This window comes from Clarias gariepinus, chromosome 6 (genome assembly GCF_024256425.1).
Source record: "Clarias gariepinus isolate MV-2021 ecotype Netherlands chromosome 6, CGAR_prim_01v2, whole genome shotgun sequence".
Lineage (NCBI taxonomy): Eukaryota > Metazoa > Chordata > Actinopteri > Siluriformes > Clariidae > Clarias > Clarias gariepinus.
This window is the reverse complement of record NC_071105.1, coordinates 23244671-23256825: the sequence shown is the minus strand read 5'-3', so window position 1 is coordinate 23256825 and position 12155 is coordinate 23244671. Positions and strand designations below refer to the sequence as shown.

Here is a 12155-nt window from a genome sequence, read left to right as displayed (position 1 = left end):
ACCCGAAATATCTTCTGAAAGTTCCATTCTCAACCATGCTCCCAGTTGTTCTCGAAGCATTCTGTCCTCCGCCTTTACAGCTCCGGAGCAGGAAAGACCACACTTACGTACGGGGGGAGGGGGGGGGTGCACCACTACAAGTTGTCACATTGGGTGAGAGATGCTATTGCCTTAGCCTATGAGGCACGTGGTCTCACTTCGCCTCTAGAAATCAGGGCTCATCTAACCAGGGGAATTGCCTCATCTATTGTGCTGGCAAGAGGTGTCCCCTTGCAGCAAGTGTGTCATGCGGCGGATTGGTTCTCTCCGCACACATTTGTCAGATTTATATTCTGGATGTTCATGCTACTCAGGGCTCACGGGTTGTTGAGTCAGCCTTCCAGAGCTATCTTTAAGGCCTCCTTGGCCTTTGTGCGCACACGCTACACAAACTTGGGGGTCCAGAGACTTGCAGTGCAGCGGCGTTGGTATTCTCGTTCTCATAGTGTTTTCATGCAGCATCGAGTGTAGCTTTTGAAAGGGAATGTCTCGGGTTACTTTGCTGTAACCCTGTTCCCTGAAAAAGCGGGAACAAGATGCTGCGCTCCAATACCGCACTGCTTGCGTGACTGGACATCCTTTCAGACGAAATTGATCTGAGGAATGTTTCCAGTTCCCTCCTATTTATAATCTGCAGGTGCGCTTCATCAGATGACGTCACCTGACCTCGGTTATATATGCCAAAATTTGCCGTGTTTGATACACACATGTTTCACAACCGGCAACACAGAAAGATGTTTCCATAGCGTTTTCACGCAGCATCTCATTCCTGCTTTTTCAGGGAACAGGGTTACAGCAAAGTAACCCGAGACATTTTATTAATTAATTAATTCATTCATTCATTTAAAATAGCATAAGCATTGTGGGTTGTGTATTGAGTGATTTAAAAAATCTGTTTTATTATTCTTTTTTTTTAACACATCATCTACTTATGAAACTATGTTGACAATATACGAACTGCCTATATATTGAACATAGTGTATAAGGCTGCCTGGACACTGCAGTTAACTGAAGCAGTCTATGCTCCACCTGACAGGATTTTACAGCATTGCAACCATCTTTTTAAAAAGTGCATGGGGGTGTTTATGGGGCGGGGCATGGTTAACTGCGTCATCGGAGGGAGGAGGGGGGGGGGGATCACATTCCGTGCTTGGAACGTGCGCTGACCTGCCATTTGTCCAGGTGGCTGTTTGAGGTGGATCCCACTGTAATTTCAAACTGCTGATACATTTTTTTAATTATTCAATGTAGGAAAAACAATAAAGAGAATGGTCATTTGTTTAGAGAGTCACCTAGGGGACCAGTATGGCAGTAGATGACAATGATGACCAAGTTAACTGGAGAGGTAGAAATTTGATGGAATATTGAAAATATGCCAGTTTCTAGTGGGGTGTGAGCAAAAGCATGGAAGTGTAGATATTTTATATTTATCCAGGTTTCAGTTAATGCAGAAGTTTAAGTGAGGTGATAGGGAGTTAAAGCTGAGTGGAAACAGAAGCCTGGCAGTTCCAGAACCCACCTACCACTGCTGTTTTGAGACGAGACAAAATTAGAGGGAAGATGAGGTTACTGGCAGGTCTGTGTCTGTTTTTTTTATTTTTTTTTTAGAAGAGAGCTTTGAAGGAAGGTTTGAGAAACATGTCTGCAGCCTAGTCAACACTGAAGTACTGAAGTCAGCGACTTTAAGTAGGGCTGAGAGAGTACTAGTACCTCTATACTACATACACTACTAAACCCAACACTCTTTACCCTGATTTAAATTTATATCTAACTAATGCAAATTAGAGCTCTTTGATGTGGCATAAGACTATTTTGGCAGGCTACCTATCTGCAATTGCACAATGCTGGACTGTTGTACATAGATCACCTACAAAGGAGGAAGCTTAAAAAAAGCTTTTATACTGACCAATTTTTAACTCAGATAAAATAATCCAATGTATGTATGTACTATCCACAGCTTAAACTGTAAGAGAGACTGAAGCTACTTTTAATAAGCCACATGAGAGAATGAATTAGCCAAGTCAAACAGGGACAGGCACAAAAAAACCCTACAATATCAACAGTTCTTTCCCATACATCATTCTAGTGTTGATGAAATTTTCAGGAGATAAGCAGTATCTGAAATACTCAAACCAGTCTATCTCGAAAACATTAGGGGGAACATTAACTGTGGTCCAAGACAAATTAATGGTAAAGAGATTATGCTTTTTCCCTATTCTAAAATATGGTGTAATCATAAATAAATTAAGGAAATCCCTTGACCTGTATCTTAATTATTTTAATCATTATACTGCCACAACATTGGCTGATTAAATAACTCATACATGAGCAAGTGTACAGGTGTTCCTGTTAAAGTGACCAGTGAGTGTATATTCTATCAAGATTAAAACATGCAACATTACTTCAACCCTCTGAAGAGTAAAGTAAGCATTCTCAATTAGATGGCCAGAAAGAACTGTTTTAAATGGGGCACCACTGTGGTTGAGAGGGAAATGAATATGTAACAAGAGAGCCCTTGAGATAAAAAAGAGAAACTGGACCGAAAGCTTGACTCACACATACTATACTGAGCTAAATCTAACATAATAATGACTAGTGGAGAAAAGGGAAGATAAGAAAATTGGGAAAAAACAAAAAAATAATTAGGGGAAAAATGCCCAAATACACATTAATATATGTCTTATACTGAGTCTTCTGTATTTCTTTGTTAATTTACACAAAAAAACACACATGCCCACAGTGCCATTCAGGCCCTACTTTTTAGTGACTTTTACTAATATTCAAAGCCTTGCCCTCCAGTTCCTCAGTGATATGTAAGCAATTTGATTATTCATGGACCTTACTATTTCAAGCTGCCACATTTTAGGACAGACAAAGAGGTGTGTTTGTGATGTCATTAAACACAATACCACCATTACCCAAGAACCTAGTACCTGGTAGAAACCTGTATACCTAATAGCAAAAAACGCCTGACACACTGTGTAATGCAATATACAATGTGTCCCTACTATATAGCATATTTGTATCTGTTCAGTGCCCCATATAGTATATGCAAAATATATTAAATGTTTTTTAGATTTAAACCAGACAGCATTTTGGACCATATATATAAATATAGATCCTACCATTAAGGCCCTGAAAACAATATTTATAAATTTTATAATTGGTCTCACTTTCAGAGTAATCACAACTGACTGTGTGTGTGTGTGTGTGTATATATATATATATTGAATTAAGGTGAATCAGCATCATCAAAAAAAAACAAAAACAAACACCTAAAGTCAATTTACGAAGACCACTTATATTATCATAGATTACCCTTTTTATGTCATCTATGGGATCATTAAAATGCACACATCTAGTCTGAATTAGATGTCTTAATAATAATAATAATAATAATATGAATAATAATAATAATAGCAAATCTGTTTGGGTCCTGAAAAATTCATCCGTATAAATAAAAGAAAAGTTTTTGTCTGTATTTGGTCAGAACTTGCGCTTTTAATGATATCTTTGCATTTTATATACTGGAGGACCAAAAAGAGTGTCAGAAAATTATCTGTCTGTGTGTCCAGTCGGCATTTGTCAAAGAATCATGCAAAATTGACTGGACAGAATTTAATAAAACTTTGACAGTACTTAGATATCTGCCCGTTTAACCTGCACCATAAGTGGAAGCAAAATTTTGACTAAAGCAATGTTATGATAATGGTAAAATCTACTTTAAATTAAGCTACTAATAAGGTATTTGCCCAGGGCAACATGCAACAACACCTGCATCAATAGATATTATTTAGAAAAGCTATTTTAATTTTTTTGGGGGGGGGATTACTTATATTTTTACAGCTGAAATAAGAGCAGTCCTAAATGTGGTATACTGTAAGTGAAATTTCAGACCCTATTGTTTTAAGACAAGACTTGATCTTTATGGATTTCTCATGTGTGATTTATTCTCTGATTACTGAACAGGGAGTGTATTTGGCTGATGATGAAAGAAGTACAACTTAGTGTTAACAAGACTCAACCTTACAAAATTTGATTTCTTTGTATCAATAGGTTAGGTTAAAAGTTTTACCATAAGAAAAAAGACAGGCAGACATTTATGTGAACTTCAACCTGAAATAATAAATAATAATACTAATATCACTGATTTACAATTAAGCTGATCAACTTATTTTTATCTTTTATCTTTTAAGTATTTAAAAAAAATAAAAATTCCCATCAACGATTGGTACTTACGCTAATATATATATATATATATATATATATATATATATATAAAACTACAGTGTACTTAAATAAAGTTTGTGTTTATAATTGCTTTGTTTGGAAAAAATATGTTAACAACCAATTCCTAGCTAAATGCAATAAATAGATTAGACAGCTTGAGCTAAAATAACACAAGAAACCTGTTTCTAACATACAAATTTAGAAGAAACTCTGAAAAATAGGCATGTTCATCTATAATTCTTAGTTTTAAATCTTAGTTATTCACAGAGGATTTTACTGCTCGAAGTAGGTCCCTAACCTGAAAATACATGTTATAATTGAATTTTATTTTAAAGTTAAAAAAGTTTTATATAATGTATTTAATGTAAATAGAGTTTACATATAGTAAATTATCATGACTTCAGGTATTTCCTGAATTTCCTAAAACTGAATATTGTCGAAAACTGGGAGCATATGCAGGATGCACATGGAGATTAGCATTTAATAAAAACAGAACAAACTAACACAAATCAGCAGGCAGGGGCCAAGGTCAACACCTTCAAAAGATCAAGCAACAAGCAATCAGGATATCAGAGGCAACAGCAAGAATTACAGTTAAACATAAAAACCACAACAATATACACATTACAGAAGGCTTGTTAAGTGCTAGAGCAGGGGATGAGTTGCAGAGTGTACAGTATATAAAGGGACTAAGGTATTTGACAACAGGTGTGTAATCAGGTAAAGGAAAACGTGTACTGTAGGAGTTGTAGTTTGTGGTAGTCAAGCCTGTAGCCTGCTATGCATTGTGGGGAATAGAGTCCAGGACCTATATTTACCTATAAGTGTCTACAGTAGGAAATCGCTCCTAAGTGGCAAAAATTTTCATTTCCAGGAGTAGAAATTAGAGTTATTTATCAAGATTCTTAAAATAGTAAATTACTTCTACTGTATCTCTACCAAAATGCAGGAGTGCTCCAGAGGTGTCCTGACTAGTTAGGGGTAATAAGGAAATCACGCGAAAAGGAAAGACTTTGATTAATTAAAGGGCTCATAAAAGATATGTTTGGACAAAAATACTTTTGTTTTTTGTAACATCACCTGTGCTGACAGTTTCAGAAATAATTAATTAACCTCTGCTCTTACAGCACGCAGATCATGCGCAGATACAATTCAATACATACAATTCCCCTCCACGTAGGGTGAAATCAACAAAAAACAAACTGCATTCATGAAGTTGTGGGTATTATCCACGGCACACACATTAAAATAAGTGTATGTATATATACATTTTATAAACTTATATTAAATAATTTATAGTTAATACAACTGTTCATTTTAGATTTCTTTGTTATAAGCAGTACTTCCTTACTTAATTAGCATGACATACCCCCTTGTTTCACAATCCTTGGGGTTATGTGCGGCAAATTGACAGGTGGCATTGGTGCATTCACAAATCGCCCACCACTCACTTTTTATCTTAAGAGTAGGGCAGAATTTTTATTTAATAATTTTCTTGACATTTTACTACCTTCTCAACTGCTTAAAACTCCAAAAACCTGTAAAAAGTACAACACCCACTATATTGTGCAGCCTACTTTGCAGCTCTTAGTATCGTAAAAAAAGTGCCTTCACATGCTTTTGTTGGCGCAGTCCTACTCCTCGCCGAAAATAAGAATAGGAGACTTTATAAATAACTTTTATGTTCTACTCTGAGGTAGGACTATTTTCAGTCCAAAATGAACTTTGAGTCCGCTTTCAACAAGTAATGCTTAGTTAATATGGGCCCAGAATAAATGCTAACAGACAAGCAGTAATGTGACAAATATTGACAGTGATGGGACAGAAATCTGCAATTCACTATGCCATATTACAAAATAATAATAATAATAATAATAATAACAAATTTCATATTACATTAAAAAATTTAATATCAAAACATATACTGTAGGGTGTAGTCTATAATAAAAACATGTATATAATTACCCTATTTGAAGGTACCTACCCAGTGTTTTCTACACTGAAAGTCATTAATATACAGAAGTTAAATTAATTTTTGCTTCCTAATGACTTAATGCATTGAAATTATGTTTATAAATTTGCCATTCAGCCAATTACTATATCAGGAAAATTACTTTTTTTAATGAAATATGCCATCATCAAGTTTTAATGAGTTAGCAATTAAACAATTAGCTATAATTTAATTTCTTTGTATAGGTTTATACCTTGAGTTTATAAACCTATTTTGCCTTTGGTAATACTGTATGACCAAAGCCCTATTGATATTTTGACTGGCAAATTGTTTTCATATTCCACTGGAAGCTTTTTGTTTAGAGGAAGAAGAGCCATGGAAAGGCCATTGATAATGACATGTCTGGTTTAAGGCATACTTAATGAGCACTCACTCTGAGGGAAACGTGGAGGGTTGTCATTAACATCCGTGATCACTATGGTCACCGTGGTGGAGCCAGAGAGACCACCCATTTGGCCTGCCATGTCTGTTGCCTTGACAACAAGCTCATAACGGTCCTGTGTCTCTCTATCGAGATCGGCTATGGCTGTCCGAATCACTCCTGTGAAGAGAGTGAGAGAGAAAAGAAAGATGGAAGGGTCACTTTAGGCAGGTGTAGAAATGGAAATGGTGGAAATCTTCAACATTAAGATAAGTTTGTATCAAATATTAAGCTGACATATTGTAAAATATTAGTTCACATTAGAGTCATAAATAAATAAAACATGGCAGTAAAAGTAAAGATAAAATGTCATTTTTCTACAATACTGTTATTGTTTCAAACTAACTAACTTAGTTGACATAACCGCTGAGCACAAGCACTTGGAAAAGCAAAGACTTTACAATTGGGACCATACTGCATTGCCCCTTTAGTATATTTGTTTTGTTTAAACAAACAAACAAACAAACAACTATTATTATTTATTTAATTAGTTAAGAAGCCATAAATAATGAAGACATAGTATGAAATGGGAAACAAATAACTGCAACTGATATTTCAACACATATTTCAAATTTGACTGCATCACTATACTTTATCAAAAATGGTTTCTTTCATTTGAGATTGTTAACAATATTAACTGACCTTAATAATAACTAGTTTCATTGTATTTTATAAGAACTTTCATGACAATGGTGGTCTAGATGACACCAAAGAAGTTGGAGAGAACATGTCTGAAATAAAGGGACAGACTGAATATAATTCAAACCACAAATTTACATTCTTCATGAAGAATGGAAATTTGCTGTGGTTTTCATCACCCCCTATATGGTACAATGTCCCATGGTTGTACTTTATAGCATCTTAGAAATATCTCTACCTTGTAGTGTGGACAGAAATCAACCTAGCCTAGAGAGACATTAAGTGGTATAGGAGGATGCTCATCCTGAAAGACACAGAGCTATGGTGACTCCTAAAATTGAAAGATACCTTTACAATTACCTTCCTAACATTCCAACATATTGTGGCGTGGGCGGGGCGGCGGCTGACGACCAGCATGCCTTGCGGGAACGTCGGTGTGTTCACCGTGATGGGGAAAGGTGTTTGGGTTAGTGTGACGTGTCTGGCGTGTGAAATGTGCTCCAGTTCAGGCTGACGCTGAATTGGATGTAGGCTCCTGAGTGAAGGTGCTGCTCATGCCATACCCGCTGTGTGCTAAATAAAGTACTCCCAGCCATTGCATTGGGTAGCAAATAAGCTCAGTCGTCTCTCCAGCATTCTTCCCGGCGTAAAAACGCTACATTGGTGTCAGAAGTGGGATGGAGAATAACGGGTTCGAGCGCACAAAGGAGGACCTTCTGAAAATCCAGGCGGGCCGCCGAGTAGCGGAGCGACTACTCGCGCAGAAGAAGCGCTTTCTTGATGGAGCTAGCGCGAGCACACCACGTCAACCAACGCGGAGCGGCAAGAGGAAAATCCCGGCCCTGGATCTCGGGGTGGAGACTGGCGCTGAGCAAGCGCTGGAGCAAGATACAGCTCCGTGCGCCGTTAGCCGGCAAAGGGACCTGCCGCTGCGCGAGGCCGAGCGCACTGAGGCCATATCGGCGCTACATCACGGCGAAAGAGCCGAGCGACCGCCCGCAGCTCAGTGGCGCTCGGTAGGTGAACCTAGCCGTGGACAGGGCTACCCGTCGCGGCTAGGCAACGAGCGGTTTTCCGACGTTTCGCGGCGAGGCGACGGCGCGGGTGACCGTAAGGAGGCGCTGTGCGAGGTCGAGCGCGCTGAGCCCATAATGGCGGCACATCACGGCGAAAGAGCCGAGCGACCGCCCGCAGCTCAGTGGCGCTCGGTAGGTGAACCTAGCCGGGGACAGGGCTACCCGTCGCGGCTAGCCCTCGACACCGCTTCCGAGATTCCGCGACGACGCCGAGGCCGGGGACCGCCGGACTACCGCTGCAACGTGCTCAGGCCTGAGGGACAGCCGGACTACCGCTTCAACGTTCTCAGGCCTGAGGGACAGCGTACACCAGCAGCCGCTAAACCAGCGCCGGGTGGACGTTTGGGGAGCCCCGCGGGGCTTTACATCGACTGTGTGCTGGACGGCGTCTTACTGCGGGCGCTCGTGGACACCGGCTCCACTGTTTCCCACAGGTTGTGGAACTGTGAACCGCTCATCGCCAGGCAGAAGGGCCCCACCCAGCGCTCGCGGGCCCTGCTGCAAGACTTTTGGGTGGGGGCACCTATGGGGCGAATGGGCGTGGACACTCACAGCCAGCTCGGCTCTCCGATGTCATCTACCGGGTGCGGTTGGCAGGGCGGGCACGAGTTTTGCTCCACCGGGACCGTCTTGCGCCTTGCCAGCCGCACGCCGGGGAATCATCGAACTTTGTGGAGGCCGGACCGCCTCAGGACTACATTCGCGTTCATCCCTCACGTGCCGGGGGACGCCGGCGTTCCCACTGCCGGCGCCGACCGCCTCCACGCCTCCGAGGCAAAGTTCGTCGTGGTGACCAGGGACGGTCACAGCTCGGGTGGGGGCAGTGTGGCGTGGGCGGGGCGGCGGCTGACGACCAGCATGCCTTGCGGGAACGTCGGTGTGTTCACCGTGATGGGGAAAGGCTTCGGCCCTGTTATGTGTGAGGGGGTGTGTGACGTGTGAAATGTGCTCCAGTTCAGGCTGACGCTGAATTGGATGTAGGCTCCTGAGTGAAGGTGCTGCTCATGCCATACCCGCTATGTGCTAAATAAAGTACTCCTAGCCATTGCATTGGGTAGCAATTAAGCTCACTCGTCTCTCCAGCATTCTTCCCGGCGTAAAAACGCTACAATATCAACTTATGCCAGTTTGGTAGGTGATGCACAATCATGTGTTAGTACTTGTTTTTGTAATGGAAAAATTACATTTTAATTCTGATCTATGTATTAATTGTGCCACATAGACTGTAGACGCTTTAAAACCTGCCTGTTGCATTGTAGGAAGACAAAGCAGAAAATAGAATGGAAACAAAATGTTTTGTTACTGAATAATAAGGTGAAGACATTTCATCTGGGTCAAATAAGAAAATCAGCTCCTTGAATGTAGAAATATCATGTATGAGGTGTATATATTATGTAAGCAAAGATGTTTGTGCATTAAATGGAATGGATGAGAGAAAAAAATCACCTTGTTTGATGCATGAGACTGATTCTTTCACAGAAGTTTTTAATAAATCTAAAGTTACTTTGCTCCTACCCAGTGTATACATGACACACTCTTTGTGTAAAAAAAAAAAAAAAAGAATAATAAAAAAATCATCTGATTATAGCAGTTGGAGCACAGCATAGTGGTTATCAATGTGGCCTTGCACCTCCCAGGGTTGAGGGTTCGATTCCGCCTAGGGTTTATGTGCATGGAGTTTGCATGTTCTCCCCATGATTAGTGGGTTTTCTCCCACAGTCCAAAAAATATGCAGGTTAGGCTAATTGAAGTTCCCAAATTGGCTGTAGTGTGTGTGTGTGTGTGTGTGTTTCAATGTTTTTATTTCTAAGATGTTATAGAATACAACCATGTACCCCGCATTGTGCTCAAATTGTGGATTGGATCCAAGATGGCGGCGCGGCAGTAGCACGCAGCGGCCGCACCGGAGCCAAAATGGTGCTACGTTGTTTACGTTTTGTGTGTAGCGCATTTATTTTACTCTGTGTATGGATATCGTCGCAACTGGTGTCCGTACATAAAACAGGCAGACACTTTTTAACCTAAATAACCCGGTTAATGACATCCACGATGAGCTGCGGGAAAAGCTACGCGACCTTGCTGCGTGAACTAGGCCTCGAAGCCTAGGCGTTGCCTGACGCTGGAGGCCGGAGAAAGGGTCATCGGAAGCGGTGCGCGAGGAAGCGGAAGCGCGGCAAGCGGGCAGAGGCTGTGCTAGGCTAAAAACAAACCCTAGCCGGCCGGCTCTCCCGTCCATCATCTTATCTAACATCTTATCCCCAACACACAAGGCTGTGTGCTCAGTCCCCTGCTGTTCACACTGCTGACTCATGACTGTGTAGCAACACATCATTAAGTTCGCTGATGACTCGACCGTGGTGGGTCTCATTAGCAAGAACGACAAGTCAGCGTACAGAGATGAAGTACAGAGGCTAACGGACTGGTGTAAAGGACACGAGGCGACCATTCTCCACTGAGCATCAACGACTCCTCTGTGGAAATCGTCGAAAGCACCAAATTGCTGGGTGTCCACCTAGAGAAGGACCTCAGCTGGACCCTCAACACCAGCTCCCTACACAAGAAAGCCCAACAGCGTCTCTTCTTTCTGAGAAGACTGAGGAAGGCCCAGCTTTCACCACCAATCCTGACCACCTTTTATAGAGGAACTATCGAGAGCATCCTGAGCGGCTGCATCACTGTCTGGTTTGGGAATTGTGCCATATCGGACCGCAAGACCCTACAACGGATAGTGAGGACAGCGGAGAAGATTATCGGGGTCTCTCCCCTCTATTGATGACATCTACACCACACGCTGCATCCGCAAAGCCACCAGCATTGTGGCTGATCGGACACACCCCTCTCACGCACACTTCACACTCCTGCCATCTGGAAAAAGGTACAGAAGCATTTGGGCACACACATCCAGACTGTGCAACAGCTTTTTTCCACAAGCCATCCGTCTCCTCAACAAAAAGGGACTGAACTGATACACACACACACACACACAAACATTATCACTCAGCTTAACTCAACTAATTCAAAATATTGGGACTGGACTGACTAATCAACAGAAGTGCAGACACACTATCTCTTCTGCACAATGTTAATTACTAGACTACCTTTTGCACTAATTCCTCAATTCTTGCTGCTGTGTTAAGTAATGTTTATGTTTCCCCACTACCTAAACACCAAATTTTATGTTCTGTTATGTCGTGGTTGTCGCACTGTCACTTTGTTGTTGCTCTTGTTTGCACATTTGCACGTGCACTTTATGTTGTCTATAAAACCTGTAGTTATACTTAGCTAGTTAGTTTTTGTTAATTTATGTTTTTTATGTTAGGTCTTTCTGTCCTGTCTCTGCTAGCCTGCTAACTAGGCCTCTTGGTTAGCTAGTTTAGTGTTTCTGTTGTAAATTTATGTTGCATGTAGTACCTTGGTCCTGGAGGAACGCTGTTTCGTTTCACTGTGTACTAACTGTATATGGTTGAAATGACAATAAAGCCTACTTGAACTTGAACTTGAAAATTTCCTGGTTTAGGCTCTAGGCCCACTGCAATCCTGTACAGGATACAAAAGATGAACAAATTTACGAATGAACAATCAAATAGGCAAATACAACCTGAGATGAACAACAACATATACCTTTTTTTTTACTATACCACTATTTATTTAACAAAAATGGGGTCAAAAAGAGAAAAATGTGGGCAATAATAAAGTACCCCACATTAGCTTGTGCACAGCTCTGTTAAGTTCCCACCAC

At 41.1% G+C, this 12155-nt stretch overlaps 1 protein-coding gene across 1 annotated transcript in view; it reads right to left on the bottom strand.

Moving 5' to 3' along the window:
* The window catches only part of LOC128526487 (cadherin-22), a 366248-nt gene that overhangs the window by 162996 nt on the left and 191097 nt on the right, over positions 1-12155 (bottom strand). The window contains exon 5 of the mRNA XM_053498379.1: positions 6654-6821. Within this exon, the coding sequence (XP_053354354.1) occupies positions 6654-6821 (168 nt within the window). The remainder of the gene's footprint in view (positions 1-6653; positions 6822-12155) is intronic.